This window comes from Pristis pectinata, chromosome 3 (genome assembly GCF_009764475.1).
Source record: "Pristis pectinata isolate sPriPec2 chromosome 3, sPriPec2.1.pri, whole genome shotgun sequence".
NCBI lineage: Eukaryota > Metazoa > Chordata > Chondrichthyes > Rhinopristiformes > Pristidae > Pristis > Pristis pectinata.
This window is the reverse complement of record NC_067407.1, coordinates 66,770,378-66,794,210: the sequence shown is the minus strand read 5'-3', so window position 1 is coordinate 66,794,210 and position 23,833 is coordinate 66,770,378. Positions and strand designations below refer to the sequence as shown.

General features: G+C 44.8%; 1 protein-coding gene across 3 annotated transcripts in view; it reads left to right on the top strand.

Moving 5' to 3' along the window:
- The window catches only part of rabgap1l (RAB GTPase activating protein 1-like), a 396,343-nt gene that overhangs the window by 188,899 nt on the left and 183,611 nt on the right, over positions 1-23,833 (top strand). For all 3 annotated transcript variants that reach the window (XM_052010817.1, XM_052010819.1, XM_052010818.1), the window contains one exon: positions 16,420-16,494. In XM_052010817.1, coding sequence (XP_051866777.1) covers positions 16,420-16,494 — 75 coding nt within the window. The remainder of the gene's footprint in view (positions 1-16,419; positions 16,495-23,833) is intronic.

Genomic DNA, 23,833 nt, shown 5'->3' with positions numbered 1-23,833 from the left:
AGCAAGTTTTTTTACACAGAGTGGTGGGTGCCTGGAATACGCTGCCAGGGGTGGTAGTGGAGGCAAATATGATAGAGGCATTTAAGAGGCTCTTAGGCACATTAATGTGCAGGGAATGGAGGGATATAGATATTGAGTAGGGAAAAGAGATTAGTTTAGTTAGGCATTTAATTAATAGTTTAATTAGTTTAGCACAACTTGGTGGGCCGAAGGGCCTGTTCCTGTGCTGTACTGTTCTATGTTCTATATATAACTAGAGGGCGTAGACTTGAGGGGAGAGATTTAAATGGGACCTGAGGGGCAAGTTTTTCACACAGGATGGTGGGTATATAGAACGAGCTGCCTGAGGAAATGGTAAGGTGGGTAGAATTACAGCATTTAAGAGACATTTGGACAGGTACGTGGATAGGAAAGGCTCAGAGGGATATGGACCAAATGTAGGCAAATGGGACTTGCTCAGGTAGATGTTTTGCTCGACATGGAAGAGTTGGCCGAAGGGCCTGTTTCTGTGCTGTATAACTCTACGACACATCCTCTTAGTGTTCTGTCAAGAGCCAAAGAGGGGAAGTTACACATAGCTCACAGCAGAAGCAGCAAGCATCGCAGCCGAGGAGCAGTCTTGTCCCTTATTGAATATGTCGAGTTTGAAGCCTAGCACTTGCCTTTAGATTGTTCATTAACACAACGCGGTGTAACCCTGCAGAGGTAGCCTCATTTGCATCCCCTCAGTCAGCATGAAACAACTCATCAAACTGAAGGGGTGAAATAGTCTCAGGTGCAATGGCGCTGCTCATAATGAGAAGCCGAGTCTGGAGCTGCAAGGTCACAGAGTTAATGACAAACCAGTCAAGTCGGCGTTCTAATAACGGCAGTAAATTGAGTAATCATGCACCTTGCATGACTTATGTGTCCCATCGTGTATCATTGTGTCTGTGAAGGAGTTGGATTCCTGAATCATTGCACATTATTGTGGTCAGGTTGGACTCTGCACTCCGTCAAACTGCCCACATCCCTGGCCCTTTTTCCAGTAATCACAAGGGCTTGGCCAATCACTTGGGCACATCAGCTCCTTCCCCAGCTGTGTACAAGTCTGCAGACAGTAGCTACCTTCCAGAAGTCAGTGTGGAGCTGACTCAGCTGACACATATTCCTAGACCGTTGATAAGTGGTACTGCCTCCCACCTTCCTACCCACGCACTCCCTGCATGACCATCCCATCAGTCACCCCTGCATATCCAAGCACTCAGCACACTGCCCTCTCACAACCAGCAGGGAAATGAACAGGCTCTTCGTGACCCAATTCTGGACTCCTAGGTCAGATTCTTTTTGCCTCCACTAATGTTTTCATGATTGGAATCAAAGAGTAATCAAACTAAATTAAAAATATTTTAACATCCCATGACTTTCGCCTGGGATTTTGTTTACAACAAATTCCTGTGCGCTCCAAGGCCCATAATTCCAGTACTAGGATTCCAGTCCCTCAATGTCCAAGCGTGGAATGTCTTTAGTGAAGGGATGAGCCACCCAAAAAGTGTGGTGAAGCATGTCACAATCCCCACTGTAGTGGTGGGATAGGGTCTGTGGATGGTCACACTGTAGTGGTGGGGTAGGGTCTGCTGATGGTCACACTGTAGTGATGGGGTAGGGTCTGCTGTGGTCACACTGTAGTGGTGAGATAGGGTCTGCTGATGGTCACACTGTAGTGATGTGGTAGGGTCTGCTGATGGTCACACTGTAGTGATGGGGTAGGGTCTGCTGATGGTCACACGGTAGTGGTGGGGTAGGGTCTGCTGATGGTCACACTGTAGTAATGGGGTAGGGTCTGCTGATGGTCACATTGTAGTAATGGGATAGGGTCTGCTGATGGTCACACTGTAGTGGTGGGGTAGGGTCTGCTGATGGTCACACTGTAGTGGTGGGGTAGGGTCTGCTGATGGTCACGCTGTAGTGTTGTTGTTGGCCAAGCGATCCTGAAGCCTGGATGAAACTTGTCGATATATGTTTAGATTCCCCTGCACTGGTTTGTTGTACACATCGTACAGTGGTTTAGTCTGTGGCTCTCTTCCATCCAGTACAGGAGGGTATAGCTTTCGCACCTTTGAGCCTCCACGCTCCCTCTCAGGTCATGATATAAACACCCAGACTATTCTCCCCAGTGTCCTGGTCAGCACCTATCTCTCAACAAACGCTTAAAGTCAGACCAGTTGGTCAATATTACTCCTGGGAACTTGCTGTGGACACATCACTTCTACATCCTCCAACGGTACACAGCAACTGCACCACAGGTGGACTCTTTAGATGTCCTGCTGTTTTGAAATACGCTGTGCAATTAAAGGTGTTTCTACCTGAATACAAGATTATGAGAGGCAAAGATAGAGTCGACAGATATCCTTTTCCTGGGGTTGAAATATCTAATACCAGAGGGCATGCATTTAAGGTGAGGGGGGAAAGTTCAAAGGAGATGTGTGGGGCAAGTTTTTTTACACAGAGAGTGGTGGGTGCCTGGAATGCGCTGCCAGGGGTGGTGGTGGAGGCAGATATAACAAAGGCATTTAAGAGGCTTTCAGATAGACACATGAATATGCAGAGAATGGAGGGATTGGACCATGTGCAGGCAGAAGGGAATAGGAGTCATTAGTTTAATTAGTTTCGTACAATATGGTGGACCAACGGTCCTGTTTCTATGCCATATGTTTTATCCTCCCGATAAAGTAAAGGCAGAGAGGACCTGCCCCCTGGGGCAAGGAGCACAGTTTTACGTCAATCATCATGTAATGTTCCCATGTAAAGTCGTTAAACTGTGTGGGACTGGGTCCTGAGATGCTCTGGGATGAATTATTGCCATTGTAATGTGACAGGCTCAGCCGACTGCCTTAGGATAGATCATGCCTTCCTGCTTCACTTTGTCCTTTGTATATCTGAAGTGGATGCGGGTGATTATGTTTGCTGATTCTGCAGGTTTGGTTTATCAAGATGTTGATCATCTTTGTTGGTGGACTTTTCAAATTCAGTTGTTTTTAACAGTGTGCTACCTAACATAATGCAGAAGGGATAGAACGGTTGAGAGAACCGGGCAACACAGGAGCTGTGACTGCAGCCAGGGAGTGCAGAACTTGTAGTGGTGCAGTGATTGATGGTGACTGCGGCAGCTAGTACACAACAGAGCAATCCTTCATCACTCTGTCTAGAGGCTGAATTGTGGTGCTGAAAGCAGCTGGATTTTTTATGCACACCCAATGTATATTGATACATATTCAGGTATTATTCCTTCAAAGTAAACATCCACTGGCATCACTGGAGACCTTCGTACAAGTTCCCTTTCATTTAGTCATTAGCCGGCGGAGATATTGGAACTAAGCCCAGGTCCATTGTCAGAGGTCATTGTAAGTAGAAACCCAAGTCACTGTTGGGATCATTGTTTTCATGACCTGGCTTGGGGATGCAGGACTTAATTTCAAAGAACGTTGGTATTACAAAACTTAGAACTGTTATAAATTAGGAGGGGAATGGCAATGGACCACAAGATAGATAGATGAAATAGGGGACACATGGCAGATGAATTTTAATCCAGAGAAGTACCATTCAACAGAAAGTATGAGCAAGACAATATGTAAAAAACTAGTTCAAGATTAACAGGAGTTCTCCAACAGAGAACTGTGAATGATCAAAGCTCCACCTCCTGTCTTATCCAGTAATGAATGGTGGTGGACAATTAACTAGTTAACAGAGCATTAACATCCTCATTGATGGCATGGCCAAGCACGTGAGTGCTGAAGACAAGGCTGAAGCATGTCCAGCTAGAAGTGTAGAGTGGATGATCCATCTCGACTTCCTCCTGAGATCCCACCATCTCAGAAGCCAATTCATTTCACACTATGATGTCAAGAAGGGGTTAAGAGCTCTCATACAACAAAGACTACAGTACTCAATATTTGTGCTCTGGGCCTTGCATGCCTCTAGCCAAGCTGTTCCAGTAGAGTTACAACCCTGGCACCTGCCTGACCATGTGGAAAATTACCCAGGTATGTCCTGTTCACAGAAGCAAGAAAAATCCAGTTAACTTCCATTCAGTGTCTCTTCACAATTAACAGCAAAGAGATTGAAAGTATCATCAACAGTGCTAACAACTCAGCGATGCCCAGTTTTGGTTTTGCCTGGACCACTCAACTCCAGACATCTTCACAGCCTTGTTCCAAACGTGGACCAAAGAGTGAATTTCAGAAATGAGGTGACAGTGACTGCCTCATCAAGGCAGCATTTGACTGAGTATAGCATCGGGATCCTTGGAAAAACCTAATGTCATTGGGCATCAAGGGAAAACACTCCAATTGTTGGAACCATTCATTGCACAAAGGAAGATGGTTATGCTGTGGAGGTCAATCATCCCAATCCCAAAACATGGCTGCAGAAGTAACATCTTCCGCTGATTCGTCAATGGCCTTCCTTCTATCATAAGGTCAGAAATGGGAAGTGGGCATTCACTGAAGAGCGCACAATGTTCAACTCTGTTTGAACCCCTCAGCAAACGACGTAGCCCATACCTGCATGCGCCAAGACCTAGGCAACAGTCAGGCATGGGCTGATAAGTGGCAAATAACATTCACACCACATAAGTGCCAGGCAATGGTATTCTCAATGAGAGAGAATCTAACCGTTCACCCTTGATATCCAAAGGCATTGCCATAGAGTCATACAGCATGGAAACAGACCCTTCGGACCAACTGGTCCATGCTGTCCAAGATTCCCACTTGCTCGCATTTGGCCCATATCCCTCTAAACCTTTCCTATCCATGTACTTGTCCAAGTATTTTTAAGTGTTGTTAATGCACCTGCCTCAACCACTTCCTCTGGCAGTGCATTCCATATACTGACCACTCTCTGGGTGAAAAAGTTGCCCCTCAGGTTCCTATTAGATCTCTCCCCTCTCACCTTAAACCTATGCCCTCTAGTTCTTGATTCCCCAACTCTGGGAAAAAGGCTGAGTACATTCACCCTCTCTATGCCCCTCACAAGTTTACACACCTCTATAAGATCACCTCTCATTCTCCTGCGCTCCAATGAAAGAAGTCCCAACCTGCTCAACCTCTCTCCATAACTCAGTCCCTCTAGTGCCGGCAACATCCTTGTAAACCTCCTCTGCACTCTTTCCAGCTTAATGGCACCTTTCTTATAGCAGAGTGACCAAAACTGAACACCATATTCCAAATGTGGCCTCACCAACCTATTGTACAACTGCAACATAACATTCGAACTTCTATATTCATTGCCCTGACTGATGAAGGCTAGCATGCTGAAAGCCTTCTTCACCATCCTGCCTACCTACAATGCCACTTTCCGGGAATCATGTACTTGGTAGTTCGAGGTCCCACTGTTCTGCAACACTCCCCAAGGCCCTACTGTTCACTGTGAAAGCCTTACCCTCATTTATCTCCCCAAAATGGAACACTTCGCATTTATCCAAATTAAACTCCATTTGCCATTCCTCAGCCCACTTACCCAGCTGATCAAGATCCCTCTGTAAATCCCGTTAATCATCTCCAAATCTCCCACTTTTAACACCCAGAGGGAAACCATTCACTAGATACCTAATTCGTTCACTTCCCCCCACCTCACCCCACCAAAAACAGTGCACTGATGAGAGCAAGTCCGACGCTGGATTTTCTACAGTGAGTGACATGCTCCTGATGCTCCAAAGACTTATCTTCCACAAGGCACAAGTCAAAGACCATGACAGGTATTCTCCTTGGTGGATGAGTGCAGCTCCAACAATATTCAAAAGTGTTCAATACCATCCAGGACGAAGCAGCCCATTTGGTTGGTACCCCTTCAACCACCCTAAACACTCATTCTTTTCACCACTGGTGCACTGTGGCGGTAGTGTTCACCATCTACAAAATGCATTGCAGTCACTCACCTAGACTTTCTGACAGCAGCTTCCAAGCTCATGATCTCACTTCCAAAAACGACAGGTGAACCCAGAAACCCCACCACCTGCAGGTTCTCCTCCAAGTGGCACACTATCCTGATCCTGAAATATGGACAAGCATAGGAGCACAGAGGACAGGAAGATATTTAGTTGGGGAAGGGCAAATTATGAGGCTATAAGGCTAGAACTTGCGAGTGTAAATTGGGATGACATTTTTGAAGGGAAATGTACTATGGAGATGTGGTCGTTGTTCAGGGATCTCTTGCAGGATGTTAGGGATAAATTTGACTCTGTGAGGCAGAGAAAGAATGGTAGGATGAAGGAACCATGGGTGACAAGAGAGGTGGAACAACTAGTTAGGAGGAAGAAGGCAGCATACATAAGGTGTAAGCAGCAAGGATCAGATAGGGATGAGCAATATAGGGTAGCAAGGAAGGAACTTAAGAAGGGGCTGAGGAGATCAAGAAGGGGACTTGAAGGGGACTTGAAAAGGCCTTGGCGTATAGGGTTAAGGAAAACCCCAAGGCTTTTTTCACTTATGTGAAGAGCAGAAGGATGATGAGAGTAAAGGTAGGACCAATTAGAGACAAAGGTAGGAAGATGTGCCTGAAAGATGTGGAAGTGGGTGAGGTCCTCAATGAATACTTTTCTTTAGTATTCACCAAGGAGAGGGGCCTTGATGACGCTGAGGACAGTGTTGGTAAGGTTAATGTTCTGGAGCATGTAGGTATCAAGAGAGAGGATGTGTTGGAGCTGTTAGAAAATATTAGGACAGATAAGTCCCCGGTGCCTGACAGAATATTCCCCAGGCTGCTGTGTGAGGCGAGGGAGGAGATTGCTGAATCGTTGGTTGGGATCTTTGAGTCCTCGTTGTCCACGAGAATAGTACCAGAGGATTGGAAAGTGGCAAATGTTCTCCCTTATTCAAAAAAGGTAGTAGGGGTAGTCTAGGGAATTATAGACTGGTGAGCCTTATGTCTGTGGTGGGCAAGCTGTTGGAAAGGACTCTTAGAGATAGGATCTATGGGCATTTAGAGAATCATGGTCTGATCAGGGACAGCCAGCATGGCTTTGTGAAGGGCAGATCATGTTTCACAAGCCTGACAGGGTTCATTGAGGAGGTGACCAGGCAGATTGATGAGGGTAGTGCAGTAGATGTGGTCTACATGGATCTTAGTAAGGCATTTGACAAGGTTCCACATGGTAGGCTTCTTCAGAAGGTCAGAGGCCAAGGGATCCGGGGAAGCTTGGCCATGTGGATTCAGAATTGGCTTGCCTGTAGAAAGCAGAGTGTTGTGGTCAAGGGAGTGCATTCAGACTGGAGGGCTGTGACTAGTGGTATCCCACAAGGATTGGTTCTGGGACCTCTACTTTTCATGATATTTATTAATGACTTGGATGAGGGGGTAGAAGGGTGGTTGGCAAGTTTGCAGATGACACAAAGGTTAGTGGTGTTGTAGATAGTGTGGAGGACTGTCGAAGATTGCAGAGGGACATTGATAGGATGCAGAGCTGGGCTGAGAAGTGGCAGATGGAGTTCAATCCAGAGATGTGTGAGGTGATACACTTTGGAAGGACAAACTCCAAGGCAGAGTACAAAGTTAATGGCAGGATTTTGAGGAGTGTGGAGGAGCAGAGGGATCTGGGAGTTCATATCCACAGATCCCTGAAAGTTGCCTCACAGGTGGATCAGGTAGTTAATAAAGCTTATGAGATGTTAGCATTCATAAGTCGTGGGATCCGTGAGGTAATGATGCAGCTCTACAAAACTCTGGTTAGACCACACTTAGAATACTGTGTCCAGTTCTGGTCGTTATAGGAAGGATATGGAAGCGTTGGAAAGGGTGCAGAGGAGATTTACCAGGATGCTGCCTGGTTTAGAGAGTATGGATTATGAGGAGAGACTAAGGGAGCTAGGGCTTTACTCTTTGGAGAGAAGGAGGATGAGGGGAGACATGATAGAGTTGTACAAGATATTAAGAGGAATAGATAGAGTGGACAGCCAGCGCCTATTTCCCAGAGCACCAATGCTCAATACAAGAGGGCATGACTTTAAAGTAATGGGTGGGAAGTTCACGGGAGATATCAGAGGAAGGTTTTTTACCCAGAGAGTGATTGGGGCATGGAATGCGCTGCCTGGGGTGGTGGTGGAGGCAGGTACATTGGTCATATTCAAGAGATTGTTAGATAAGCATCTGGAGGAATTTAAAATATAGGGATTTGTGGGAGTAAAGGGTTAGATAGTCTTAGGCGAGGTTTAAAGGTCGGCACAACATTGTGGGCCGAAAGGCCTGTATTGCGCTGTACTGTTCTATGATTCTATAATGCCATTCCTTCATTGTTCCTGATTCTAAGTCCTGGAGCTCCCTCCCCAGCACCACTGTGGGAGCACCTTCACTAGAAGGACTGCTGACTGCAAAATCCAAATTAGTCATAGAGTCATACAGCGCAGAAATGTGCCCTTCAGCCCACTACGTCCACACCAACTTTTTTGTCCATTTGGCCACATTAGGTTCGTATTCTTCTTTGTCTTGCCTGCACAATTGCCTGTCTAAAAATCTCTTAAACATAGTGATTGTATTTGATTCAACCTCCTCCTCTGGCAGCAAGTTCTAGATATCAACAGCTCTGTGTCTACAAAAAATTACCCCTCAGATCCCCTTAAACCTCTGCCCTCTTGTTTTTGATATCCCTACCATGGGGAAAAAAGGATTTTGACTACCTACCCTATTTGTGCCTCTTGTACTCTTATATACTTCTATCAGGTCACCACTCAGCCTCCCCTACTCCAGGGAAAACAAGTCCAGTTTATCCAATCTTTCCCCAGAACTAATGTCCTCTGATCCAGGCAATGTCCTGGTGAATCTCCTCTGCACTCTCTCCAGCACAATCACATCCTTACTGTAGTGTGGTGACCAGATCTGCTCACAGTACTTCAAGTCATTAATAAGGAGCCTCCATCCTAGTTACCTTCAACCAGGAGCTACTCTCACTTTCTCTGGTACTAGAGGTTTTCACATTCTTTGCAGATTTTTTTTCATCTGAAGTGTTTATTATCCTTTTGCTTTTGGTACATTTGACCAGTTTATAAGGAAGTACATTTTTGTTCCTTACTGGCTGACTGAGCTGAAGAATGTGACAGTGGGAGAGAAGGTTAAGTAAATACACTGAATCTCTCAGTCACCGGAGACTAAAGGGCTTTGTTGATACTGCCACTCACCACCTCCACATTTTTCTCACTTGGTTCCCTGATAATCTCATCACAACCTTATGTTGGAGAAACAAATGTCAAAACCAACTTGAGTGGAAAGTGATTTATATTTTCATTGAACAACATCAACAGAGGGACTTCAGTTGTCCCAATATAGGCTGGAATTGTCACAGTGTAAAGGGCAAAGGTGGGGGGGGGGGGGGGGTGGAATTCTTGCAGAGTTTGTGAACGAACATTCTTGATCACTGTGTATCCAGGCCAAAGAGGAAGGAAGTTGTGCTAGATCTTCTAGATCTTTGCCGATTTCAGGTAACCCACTTCCACCAGTCCACCTGGGGTCTCTCTCCTTTGGTTCAACTTTTCTATCCCTGCTGTTACCTAAACATCACCTCTCCCACCTGGTTCCATCTGCCCATCACCCATATACCTATTCTTTCCCCTCCCCAACTTGGTTCCATCTGTCCATCATCCCTCCCTTATCTGGTTCCACCTATCACCTGCCAGCCTGTGTCTCAACACACCCCTCCCCCATCTCGTTCCATTTGCTTATCGTTCCCCCACCCTCATCTGGTTCCCTCAATGTCTCACCCCTCCTTCTCAGTTCTATATACTGGCTATCTCCCCTCTACACCCTTCAGTCTTGATGTTGGGTCTCGACCCAAAACATCAACCATTCCTCTGCCTCCACATTTGTTGCTCAACCCACTGAGTTCTTCCAGTGGTTTATTTTTTGCTCCAGATTCCTGCATCTGCAGTTGCTTATGTCTCCTTGTGCTAGATGTTGTTGTCAGGGATGAAGAGAGCAGCAGTTTGGAAATGGTGATCACATCATCAAGTTTAAAATGGTTGGGGAAAGGGCAAGCTATAACCAAGCATAAACTACAAGGGAGACTTTCAGTGAGTTGCATAGGGATCAGACCCAGAAAGATTGGAATCAGAAGTAAGCAGATAAGACATTAAGTAGAAATTGTAGGCCTTCAAAGAAGAAAGGGTTTAATTATATAAATGACACATATCCATGAGTGGGAAAGAAAGAGCACTCAGATAGATGTGGCTCTTACACCACCGCTAAACACAGTAATAACGAAGCTAAAAGTTAAAACCACAGAGGAGGTCTACAACAAAAGGGGGCAAAGGCAGAGCATGAGAATAAATGAGTAACCAAGATACAGGGAACCCCAAAATCTATAAACAAAGGGTAAAAAAAAGCATAGGTATGAAGGACCAAAAAGATGGTCTTGCACAGCATGAGAGTGTGGCTGAGTTACTGAGTATGCACTCAGCATCTGTTTCCATTGGAGGATCCTGCTGTTATAGCAGTAAAGGAGGTGGCAGGTGTGACACTGGACAGGCTACAAATAGATACGAGCGGATCATTTTCAAAGTAGAAAATTCACCTGATGTGGGTGAGATATATGATGGGTTATTGAGGGCTAAACTAGTGGAGGCTATGGCTCAAAACTCCAGTCCTCTTCAACTGTAGAGGTGGTACTGGTGGAGGATTTCAGATACTGGAAATCTGCATGACCTGAGTATTTCCAACATTTTCTCTTACTTTAGATCTCCAGTAACTGCTGTGCCTGATTCGCACAGTTCCAAGCATTGTTTTTTCCAGCCTCTGTTCTCATTTATCTCCTGTTATTCACACCTCCTCCAGAGATTCAGCTGCAATTAACAAGCCTTCACCTCCCTTTCTCAACCTGCATCCCCACTTGTGTCAGTCAGTCTCCACCCCTCCTCCTCCTCTGCAACTTAAAATGTGTTTGATCTCTATCTTTTCCTCATGGAACATACAACAGTGCAGCGTTGGAACAGGCCCTTCAGCCCACAGTGTCTGTGCGGACCATGATGCCAAACAAAACTAATTCCATCTGCCTGCACATGGTCTATATCCCTTCATTCCCTGCTGGTTCATAAGCTTGTCTAAATGCCTCTTAAATGTTGCTATTGTATCTGCTTCTACTACTTCTCTTGGCAGTTCCAGGCATCTATGTTCTCTGTGTAAAAACCTGCCTCATAAATCTCATAGCACACCTCACAGTACAGCGTAGGGACAGGCACTTAAGCCCACCATGTTGTGCCGAACTAATTAAACTAATGACACCTAATCCCTCCTGCCTGAGCAATGTCCCTATGCCTCCATTCTCTGCATATTCATCTGCCTATCTTAGAACCTCTTAAATGCCTCTATCGTATCTGCCTCTACCACCACCCCGGCAGCGCATTCCAGGCACCCTTCACTCTCTGTGATTAAAAAATACTTGCCCCACAAGTATTCCCCCTCTCTCACCTTAAATGTTTGCCCTCTAGTACTAAAAGTTTTGACTCTGGGAGAAAGATACCAGCTGCCTACTCTATCTATGCCTCTCATAATTTTATAAACTTCTTTCAGGTCTCCCCTCAGCCTCCACCGCTCCAGAGAAAACAATCCAAGTTTGTCCAATCTCTCTTTATAGCACATGCCCACTAATCCAGCCAGCATCCTGGTAAACCTCTTCTGCACCCTCTCCATACCCTCCACATCCTCTGTAATGCGGCTACCAGAACTGGACACGATACTCCAATTGAGGCCTAACCAAAGTTTAATACAGCTGTCACATTCTGATGAAAGGTCATTGACCTGAAACCTTGACTCTGTTTCTCTCTCCATAGATGCTCCCTGACCTGCTGAGATTTTCTAGCATTTTCTGTTTTTATTTTTGTTTACACAAAGGGAATAGAATAAATCCAGCAATTAGAGGCTAGCCTGCCTAATCTCATGTGGGAATTATCTCAGGAAAATGATCTGAGGCAAAAATAATTGAATTTTCAGAAGATATTTCATAAGATGCTGCATATCAAACGAATTGAAGCCCATGAGATTAAGGGAACAAAGGCAGTGTGGAAGTAATTTAACTATGGGACAGAATACACATTCTTCAAATTCGGAAGTATACAGTAGTATTCCTTAGGGGTCAGTGTTATGACTTCTGATCTTCTTGAGGTATTTTAATGACCTAGCCTTGGGTGTGCCTAATGTCAAAAGTTTGTATGTGGTACAAAATTCAAAAATGGAGCATACATTGAGTGTAGTGACAAGATACCTGAGGATGTAAGTAAATTGGCAGAATCATTTTAGATGTAATTTCATAGAGTTGCTTTACTTTTTGATAAGAAGATTAAGAAGAGACAACATTATCTACATGGTACAACTTTCAATGTTTGCGATATCTGACACCTGTGAGTGTACCCATACAAGTCAAAGTTGATTTTATTGTCATATGTGCAAGTCCATGTATGCACAGGTGCAATGAAAAACTTACTTGCAGCAGCATCACAGGCACATAGCATTTATAAGCAGCATTCACAAGAAAAACATAAACATAAATTATACCCAATTTTTTAAAGAGAGAACATAATTAGAACAAAAAAAAATCGGTCCATTTTAATACAAAATGATCAAAATGGTCATAGTGTTGCTAAACTGTAATGAACAAGGTTGTGCCTGTTGATTCAAAAACCAAATGATTGAAGGGAAGTAGCTGCTCTTGAACCTGGTGGTGTGGGACTTAGGCTTCTGTACCTCCTGCCCGATGGTAGCTTTCAAGGTGCTGGGATGTTGACCAGGCTGCTAAATTGTACAAGAGACCATGAGGGATATCAAGATATCTGTTCGACATCTCCCAATATCAAGACATTGGACAGGGTGCTGAAGAAAATTGTGAGCACAGTGGCTGGAATGAAGGACTTCAGCCATGTGTAGAGACAGAAGAGGCTCTTGGTGAGGCCACAGTTGGACTACTGTGTACAGTTCTGTTTGTCACACTATTGGAGGGACCTGATTGCACTGGAGAGGGTGCAGAGGAGATTCACCAGGATGTTGCTTGAGATTGAATATTTTGGTTATGTGATGAGACTGGATAGGCTGGGATTGTTTTCCTTGGACTGCAGGAGGCTGATGCGGGTCCTAATAGAGGTATACAAAATTGTGAAGGGGATAGATAGGGTGGGTAGTGATAAATTTTTCCCCATGAGAGGTGTCAGAATCTAGAGGGCTTAGGTTTAGGTTAAGAGGTTTAGAGGGATCTGAGGGTGGTTGGAATCTGGAATGCACTGCTCGAGGGATCGGTGGAGGCAGGTACTCTCACAACATTTCAGAAGTATCTCTTTGAGCACTTGAATCGCCAACATATAGAGGCTACAGACTAAGGGTTGGTAAATGGGAGTGGTATAGATGGGTACTTGGTCATCAGCATGGACATGGTGGGCCAAAGGGCCTGCTTCTGTGCTGTATGACTCTCTGAGTAGATTTGATAGTGTGCTCTAAGAATCTCTCTCTCTGTCCCTAAGAATAAATTTGATAGTGTGCTTAAGTGAATGAACTTAATAGACTGACTAAATAGAAACCGTTTCCAGTGAGAGAAGGGTCAGTAACCTGAAGGTATAGATTTAAGGTGACTGGCAGAAGAAAATAAGGGTGACCTGAAGAAACTTTTTGTTTTACCCAGTTACCTGTGATCTGAGATGCTCTGCCTGGAAGGATGGTGGAAACAGATTCTGCAATACCATTCAAAAGAGAATTGGAGAAATAGTTAAAAGGAAAAAAAAATTATTTGTGGTTTTAAGGAAAAGAGCAGGGGAGCTGATTGATTGCATGGATAAGCAAGATACAGGTCTGAGGAGCTGAAGGGCCTTCTCCTGTGCAATAGCTTATGATGCTGTTCCAGCTTTCACCCCTATTTGGTTCCATGTTCCACCTATCCCTCCTATCAGATTCTACCATCTTCACCTCCACCTATCACCTCCCAGCCTCTGTCACTATTTAATTCTCCCCTCTTCCATTTACCTATCACCCCTCCCCACCTGGATCCACCTATCACTTGCCAACTCTTGCTCCACCCCTTCCCCTCCTCTTTCTGCTGGCTTTCTCCTCTTTCAGTCCAGATGAAGGGTCTTGACCCAAAACCGACTGTCCATTTTCCTCCACAGATGCTGCCCGACGCACTGAGTTCCTCCAGCAGTTTGTTTTTTGCTCCAGTCTCTTCACCCCTTATCCCTTGATCCTTGTAGTCCTGAGAATAATTAACTCCTCCTCGAATATATTTAATGATTTGATATTAACTGCCTTCCATGACAGAGAATTTCACAGGTTCACCAGGTTCTGGGAGAAGAAATTTCTCCTCATCTCAGTCCTGTGTGACCTCTGGTCCTGGGCTCCCTCGCCATCAGGAATATCCTGCATTTAATCTATCCAGTCCTGTTGGAATTCTGTAGGTTTCTATGAGATCCCATTCTTCTAAATTCTAGTGACAGAGGTAGCCTAATATGTATACTCAGATCTACTTTACCCTTCTGGTGTTCTACTCTCATAAATCATGGTCATTCTCCTCAGTAGGAGGCTACTTGCCCCTGTCTGCCAGTGATGACTTCTATATAAAGCTAACACTTTCCGTGCTCTTTCCACATAACACTGAATAATTTCCCCATTGGTCCAGTTATCCAAAAATTGTGATTGGTTTTGCCTCCATTATCCATTTGGACATAGCATTCCATCTCACAATTTGAAATTCTCTCGTCTCTCAATTAGTTCCTTTACATGATACCTTAAATCTGTGCCAACTCATGAGCCTCCCGCTATAACTTTCCCCCATTAATCCATCAAAGTCATTGCAGTTTATTCTAAATCTTCTCCTAATCTTCCCTGCTTTAAAAAGAACAATTCCAGTTTCTCCAGTCCATCCACATACCCTACTGAGGGTATAGTGCTCTATATTAGACACACTGCTTCAGTTGAGACCTGAACAATAATATATAAAAATTTAGAATGGCTTTTTAGCATAAACTGTTTTCTTCAGATGTTGCCTGAGCATTGTGATTGATCAATGCATTGAACTTCTGCTAAATATCAGCTTGATCTGACCGATAGGAATATGCATATTGAGGCAATGAGCCTTTGCCTGCTGGCATGAGTGAATTGATGAGGAGATACTGTAATTCTCAAGATGTTGTGAGAGTGCAGCCCTGATATATAACCTAGATCAGCCTTTAATGAGGCACCGTTTTCTCTCCTCCATTTGCACAAGGGACACAGACCGAGTGGTTCTTAATCAATAGTTCTACATGAGGGAAGGCCTTTTATTATAAACCTGATGAATGCATGTGTCAAACAGAACAGAATTTACTTCTTGTTGGCAATCTATTTGTAGGAATTTAGCTGTCAAGTCAGTAACTTTAAATTATGTCTCAATAAACTTTTTTTAAAGAGACTACTATAAACAAGTCTCAGACAATGAAATTTAGAACTAATGACAGGGTTGAAGGTCCCTGCAAACAGTCCCATGTTACCGACTATTTGCAATATCACTGGTGTAGTCAGTGCAGTAATACAGGAACCGTAGGATCCAATTTGAACTCAACAAGAGTGCACAGATATCAATAAGATATTTAATTATATGGATAAAATTGATTGAAGTCAAGAAGTCAGGGTGGAGATATTGTTAGGTGGTTGGGAGTACAGATGCTTTAAGAAAATCAAAGTTGGGATTGTTTTCTCTGGCATATCAGAGACTGAGGGGTGACCTGATGGAAGTTTATAAAATTATGAGGCATAGATAGGGTAGATATTTTCTTCCCAGGAAATGTCAAATAGTAGAGGGGGAAAGCTTAAAGGAGATCTGCAGGGCAAGTTTTTATACAGACAGTGGTAGGTGCCTGGAACTCACTGCCAGAGGATATGGTGTAAGCAGATATGATAGCAACGTTTAAGAGGCATTTAGACAAGACACATGAACAGGCAGGGAATGGAGGGAGATAAATCATGTGCAGGCAGATGGGATTAGTTTGGATTGGCATCATGGTTGGTACAGACACTGTGGGCCAAAGAGCCTGTTCCTATGCTGTACTGTTCTATATTCTATATAACCTAGGGCCACAGGGAGAACTCCACACATCCTTATGAATAGTGCATTGGGAATTTGTCCATTCACTGAAAGGGCAGGTGAAATAGCAAGCTAACATCTCAGCTGAAAGTTGGTATCTTCGTCAATGTATCACAAATACTGCACTGCCCTAAAGTTCCAGTTTGGATTATGTATAGAAGTTGTGAGGGGCCGACTTAGTTTCCTAATGGAGGGTGACAGTTTGCCCTTAATTTTAAAGCTAGAAGTCTCCAAATTGAAAATGCATGATTGTTTTAACTTGTAAGTTTATTGGGATGAATCTGCCAGTGGAGCACCTCGCTCTGCCACGAGCAGTGCTCACCTAGCTTGCCTTGATTTTCATTGCTGTCTTTCCTTCTCCACAGGCTTACTCTGTGCACGATGAGGACATCGGTTATTGCCAGGGCCAGTCTTTCCTCGCTGCTGTTCTCCTGCTGCACGTAAGTAGACTGCTATATGCTGAGTGACGACCATCAATAGTACAGTCGCCAATTTGGAAGACAGGTGCTATGTTAGCCTTTATTACAATGGAGTTTAAAGTTTAGAGTCTTACTGAGGTTGAATAGGATTTTGGTGAGACCTCATTGTGGAGCACTGTATGCAGATTTTGGTCCAATAATAAAGCTACAGTTGCCTCCCAGAGTCAATGCAGCACAGACTCACCGAATGAATTCCTGAGATGAAGGGCGGTCCTGCGGCAAGAGACAGAGTGAGCATGAAGCTTAGGAGAAGGAGAGATCATATCAACAAGGTGTTCAAGATTCTGAATATCCCATTCAGCAGGGTAGACTCTGAGGCTGTTTCCTCAGGCTAAATAGCCGAGAACTAGGGGCCATGGTCTCGAGGTAAGGGTCTCCCTTCAGGACTAAACGGAAGAGTAATGAATTGATGTTAACCTTGCATTCTGTACCTCAAGAGTGACTGAGCATCAACAACAAGGTCAATGGATGTTTGGACACAAAGGGAACTGAAGGATGTAGGAAGGGAGCAGTGGACAGAGCAGGGACCTTACAGAATAGTAGCACAGAGCGAGAGACCATATGGCCCTACTCTTCCTAATTCTTAATCTTATGCATGTTGCTTCACCAGACAAAGTTGAACTCTGGTTGGTGTGGTGTTTGTGGAAGCTTGCTGTGCACGTTTCCAGCCACATTTCCGGTATATCATCATTTCAAAGCTACTGCATGGGCAGCAAGTGGGCATTCTGTGATCACGGAAGATGCTGCATAACCACAGAGCTGTCTGCCTCTACTGTGTGGGGGTCAGGTGATGAGGGATTGATTGGCACTCAGGTTACAGTTGGGATTTGCAAGGTACTGTCCTGAGCTCTTCTCTGACTCAGAGCTCTGTCACCTCTCTAGCTTCTCTTCACACTTTTTGCTCGCTGCTTTGCCTTGTCTGAATTTTTGATGGCTTTGTGTCATGGAGAGGAAGAAACAGGCCCTCTGGCACAGAAGCGGGCCCTTTGGCCCACTGAATCCACCTCAACCATTGAGCACCCATTTATACTAACCCCATTTTATTCTCCCCACATTCCTATCAACTCCCCCCAGATACACACTGGAGGCAATTTACAGCAGCCAGTTAAGCTACTGTCCTGCGTGCCTTTGGGATGTGGGAGGAAACTGGAGCACCCAGGGGGAACCCATGCAGTCACAGGGAAAACGTACAAACTCCACAGAGCTAGCACCCCAGGTCAGGATCATACCCAGGTCTCCAGAGCTGTGTGACAGCAGCACAATGTGCTGAGACACTGTGGATTTTGGAAAGGACCCTTGTTCTGCTGGGAGTTCAATCCTGTATGAAAATAAATAAGCCCTGCTGGTATTGCCTGTGGTTAATTGTAATTCTTAGTAGTTTGTGACTGAGTTGACAGTGTGGATCCCCAACCATTCTAGAACCTGTTTGAATTTCAGCTGCATGTCTACCTTCCTACTGGTGAAAATAACCCCAGCAACAATAAATGAGAGCAAGGGTGTAAACCCAAGACTTAGATGTTTGTGGAGACCCAAGAGACCACAGATGCTGGAATCTGGAACAAAAAGCCAACTGCTGGAAGAACTCAGCAGGTCAGGCAGTATCCGTGGAGGCAAGGATTTAGTTGACGTTTGGGGTCGAAACCCTGAACTAGGACTGAGAATGTAGAGGGGAAATAGCCACAATAAAGAGGTGGGCACATGGAGCCAGGTGGGGGAGGGGGGTGGGTGGAATTGGGAGACAATAGATGTGTGTGCCTATGTAACCATTAAATGATTGAGCAACACTCTGCTGCTGTGATCCTAGCCCTCTTTGCTTCTGAGACCTGGACTACCTACAGCAGGTACTTCAAGACACTGGAAAAATAACAGCAACACTGTCTCTGCAAAATTCTCAATTTCCTAGAAGGATAAGAGAACCAGTGTCAGTGTCTGCCCCTAGGTCAACACCCCCAGCACTGAGCCCCTAGTTACACTCCATCAGCTCCTTTGGGCAGGCTATATCGCTGGCATGCCCAACACCAGACTCCCAAAACAGATACTCTATCCCAAGCTCTGTCCAGGTGCCCAGAGAAAGTGACTCAAGGATGTTCTCAAAGCCTCCCTGAAGAAGTAAAACATCCCCACTGATTCCTGGGAATCTCTGACCTATGACTATTTTAAGAACAGAAAGAACATTAGGATGGTCCATGTATTGAGGGTGCACAGGAGCCCTGTGTAAATGGTGGGAGGAGCGCATTGTTAGGATAGGGGATGAGGTCTACACGAACATGTCTAAGATAGTAGGTAGTGAAGATAGTAAGAAGGATGGACAGGTAGAAAGTCAGGATAATCTGCTGATCAATAGAAGTACAATAAAATCAATAGCAGATACCAGTCTAAACGTACTATATTTAAATGCACGTAGCATCAGGAATAAAGTAGATGACCTAGTGGCACAACTACAGGTTAATAAATATGACATCGTTGCAATCACTGAGTCGTGGCTTCATGATAGATGTGATTGGGAACTGAATGTCAAGGGGTATACAGTATATAGGAAGGATAGGCGGGTAGGCAGAGGGGGAGGTGTGGCCATGATGGTTAGTAGCGATATAAAATCAATAGAAAGGAAGGACATTGGGTCAGAGGAGGTGGAATCCTTATGGGTGGAGCTAAGAAATAGCAAGGGTAAAAGAACAATAATAGCAGTCATATATAGGCCCCCGAACAGCAGTCAGGAAGTGGACCATAAGTTGCAGATTGAGATAGAAAAAGCGTGCCAGAGTGACAATGTGAAGATAATTATGGGGGATTTTAACATGAAGGTGGACTGGGAAATGCAGCAAGGCGGTAGTACTCAGGAGAGTGAGTTTGTGGAATGTCTAAGGGATGTTTTTCTGGAGCAACTTATTGAGGAGCCCACCAGGGGATCGGCTGTTTTGGATTGGGTGCTGTGTAGTGAACCCGAGGTGATTAGGGAACTAAAGGTAAAGGAACCACTGGGAACAAGTGATCACAATATGATTGAGTTTAGTTTCAAGTTTGAGAAGGAGAAGCTGATAACTGGTGTATCGATATTTCAGTGGAATAAGGGAAATTACAAAGGTATGAGAGATGAGTTGGCCCAAATTGATTGGAGGAGTAAGTTAGCTGGAGGGACAGCAGAGGAAAAATGGAAGAAATTTCTACAGGAAATAAGGACAATGCAGGACAGATATATTCCAAGAAAAAAGAAGGTTTTGAATGGAAAAAAGGCACAGATGTGGATAACGAGGGAGGTGAAGGATAAAATAAAAGCAAAAGGGGCGGCGTACAAAGTAGCAAAAATTAGTGGGAAAACAGAAGATTGGAACGATTTTAAAAATCTGCAGAGAGAAACTAAGAAGGTCATTAGGAAAGCAAAGATGAGTTACGAAAGGAAGCTGGCGGACAACATTCGGAAGGATTCTAAGAGTTTTTTTAAATACATAAGGAATAAAAGAGAGACACGGGTTGACATAGGACCAATTGATAACGGTGCAGGAGGTATTATAATGGATGATAGTGAGATGGCAAGGGAATTGAATGAATATTTTGCATCGGTCTTCACCGTGGAGGACATAAGCAATGTGCCCGTTAGTCAGGAGTCTCACGAATTGGAGCTGAGTTCAGTTGAGATTAATAGGGAGAAGGTGCTAGGAAAACTAAAGGGGCTTAAGGCTGATAAGTCTCCCGGACCGGATGAGGTGCATCCCCGGGTTCTGAAGGAGGTGGCTGTAGAGATAGCGGAGGCATTGGCGATTATTTTTCAGGAATCGATAGATTCTGGCATGGTTCCGGAGGACTGGAGGGTAGCGAATGTAGTTCCGTTGTATAAGAAAGGTGGGAGGCAGCACAAAGGCAATTACAGACCTATTAGTCTGACGTCAGTGGTGGGAAAATTATTGGAGTCTATCCTCAAGGAGGAGGTTACCGAATACCTAGAGGCGCAAGGCAAGATTGGACCTAGTCAACATGGTTTTGTGAAGGGGAGGTCCTGTCTGACCAACCTATTGGAGTTTTTTGAAGAAATCACAGGTAGGGTGGATAAGGGAGAGGCGGTAGACGTTGTGTATTTAGACTTTCAAAAGGCCTTCGATAAGGTGCCTCACAAGAGACTGATTAATAAGATGAGAGGTCATGGAATTATGGGCAGGGTAGCAAAATGGGTGGAGCATTGGCTGGTTGGCATGAAGCAAAGGGTGGAAATAAAAGGATCTCGTTCTGGTTGGTTACCGGTTACTAGTGGTGTGCCGCAGGGGTCGGTGTTGGGGCCGCTCCTTTTTACCTTGTACATCAATGATTTGGATGATGGAATAAATGGTTGTGTGGCTAAGTTTGCGGATGACACCAAGATAAGTGGAGGAGTAGGGAGCATAGAGGAAATAGAAAGAATGCAGAGAGACCTAGACAGTTTAGGAGAATGGACAAGGAAATGGCAGATGAGATTCAATGTTGAGAAATGTGCAGTTGTACACTTTGGAAGCAGAAATAAGCGGGTAGATTATTATCTAGAAGGAGAGAAGATTGATAGTGCGGTAGTACAAAGGGACTTGGGGGTACTCGTACAAGATACCTTAAAAGTTAACCACCAGGTTGGATCGGTGGTTAAGAAAGCGAATGCTATGTTGGCATTCATCTCGAGAGGTATAGTGTATAAAAGTAAGGAAGTGTTGATGAGGCTCTACGGGGCACTAGTGAGGCCTCATTTGGAATACTGTGCGCAGTTTTGGGCCCCACATCTTAGGAAGGATGTGCTGACGTTGGAGAGGGTTCAGAGGAGATTTACGAGAATGATTCCAGGAATGAAAGGGCTTAAGTATGATGAGCGTTTGTCGGCTCTTGGGCTGTACTCGCTGGAGTACAGAAGGATGAGAGGGGACCTCGTAGCGACATTTAAAATGTTGACAGGTAAGGATAGAGTAGATGTGGCTAGGCTGTTTCCCTTGGTGGGCGTGTCCAGGACCAGAGGGCACAATCTTAGAATTAGAGGGTACAGTTTCAAGACAGAGATGAGGAGAAATTTCTTTACCCAGAGGGTGGTGAAATTGTGGAACTCCTTGCCATGCACAGCAGTGGGGGTATTTAAGGAGGAGATAGACAGATATCTAAATAGTCAGGGTATCAAGGGATATGGGGATAAGGCTGGAAAATGGGATTAGAATAGTTTTTTTTTCTTCTTTTTTTCCCACCCCATTTCTTTTTCCCTTTTCCTTGGAGCAGACTCGATGGGCCGAATGGCCTGCTTCTGCTCCCTTGTCTTGTGATCTTGTGATCACCTCATAAACTACCCACCTACCTACCCGTTAGAATCTCTTACCCCATCTGTGACAGTCTGTGGTTCCCGCCTTGGCCTCATCAGTCACCTCAAAACCCACAAAGCCAACTTAGAATATAGAACATTACAGCACAAGAACAGGCCCTTCGGCCCATGATGTTGGTGCCAACTGTGATACCAATTTAAACTGCACATCTGCCTGCACATGGTCTATATCCCTCCATTCCCTGATTTTTAGGGCCTGTCGAAATGCCTCTTAAACATTGCTGTTGTACCTGTTTCCACCACATTCCCTGGCAGCATGTTCCAGGCACCTTCCAGAATCTGTGTAAAAGAAAAACTTGTCTTGTAAGTCTCCTTTAAACTTTCCTCCTTTCACCTTAAAGCTATGCCCGCTAGTATTTGACATTTCCACCCTGTCTATGCCTCTCATGATTTTATATACTTCTATCAGGTCGCCCCTCAGCCTCTGATACTCAACATCCTGGTGAATCACTTCTGCACCCTCTCCAAAGCCTCTATATCCCTTCTGTAATGGGGTGGCCAGAACTGCACACAATTCTCCAAGTGCGGCCTAACCAAAGTTTTATACAGCTGCAACATGACTTCCCAACTTTTATATTCAATACCCTGACCAATGAAGGCAAGCATGCCATATACCTTCTTTACCCCACTTTCAGGAAGATATAAACTTGCACCCCAAGATCCTTCCGTATATCAGTGCTCCTGAGGGTCCTGCCATTTACTGTATACTTTCCTCTTGCATTTGACCTCCCAACGTACAACACTTCACACTTGCAGAAGCAAGTCACCTTTGACCCCCAAGGGAGTACAGTGAAAGAAGATGGCTTGAGCAGCATTGTTAGTGTTTGCATGTTGCAAGGGCAGAAAGACTGTGTAGAACACTCACCGCCTCACCACAACCTGAGATCTTATGCTCCTTGGAGAGACAAGAGATTCTGCAGATGCTGGAATCTGGAACAACACACACAAACTGTTTGAGGAACTCAGCAGGTCAGGCAGCATCTGTGGAGGGAAATAAACAGTCAATGTTTTGGTTCGAGACTCTTCATCAGGACTATGTTCCTTGCACCTTTGAGGATGCCATTGTGGATCTAGTTCATTATCCCACACCATGCCTTTGATGACTGTGAGGCTCTGTGCATAGCCATGCTTTTGTGATGAGAAAGAAAGGCTTTTATTTTGCCTTTCCTGACCTGTGGAGATCCCAGAGTGGATCCCAGAAATGACAGCCTGTCAAATAAGTGGCCAGCACTCTTTCCTCTGTGTCAGAAGGTTATGTGTTTGTTGTTGCTGTGGGAGCTCGCTGTACAGGAATTAAAACAGAAATACTCAGTAGGTAAGGAAATAAAATTAACCTTTCAGGTCAGTGACTCTTCATCAGAACTCCAGCTTGGCATGCAGGAGTTGGCTGTTATCTCTCCTACGTGATATCAATAACTGCACTTCAGGCTGAGCCTCAGACCACCTTGGGAACTCATGCCCAGAAACTCAGTTACAAACTGTTGTCTTTATCAGCACAATGTGGCAGTAAACTACTCACTTATTGGAGTGTAAGGCCAAGGCCATTCAATTCCCATATTGGGACAAGTGGAATGTCACCGTTCTCCTCTAGGGAGTTGCAGGGTAATTTGGGGCACATTGTTCTGGGATTCTTGAGTACCCCAGGCTGTCCTGCAGTGATGCCAGACTGGGATCCATCTGGGTCAGTCACTTATAAAAACAAAAAATGCTGCAAACATCCATCAGGTCAGGCACCATCTGTGGAAATAGAAGCAGTCAATGGTTCAGGTTGTGACCCTTTATGAGAATGGAGAAGTAAGTGGGGCAAGAACAGACTGAAACAGTGAGTCTGCCTGGGCAGTCCTGCTTGTGGACCTTGGGCAGAAGGTGGAAGCAGGCAGTGTGGGGCTGAGGCATTGCCAGGTTGGAAGCTGTGGAGGGAAGATCTCCTGAGGAAAAGAAGTCACTCATGTCCTGCCAGTCCTCACTAACCAGCCTGCC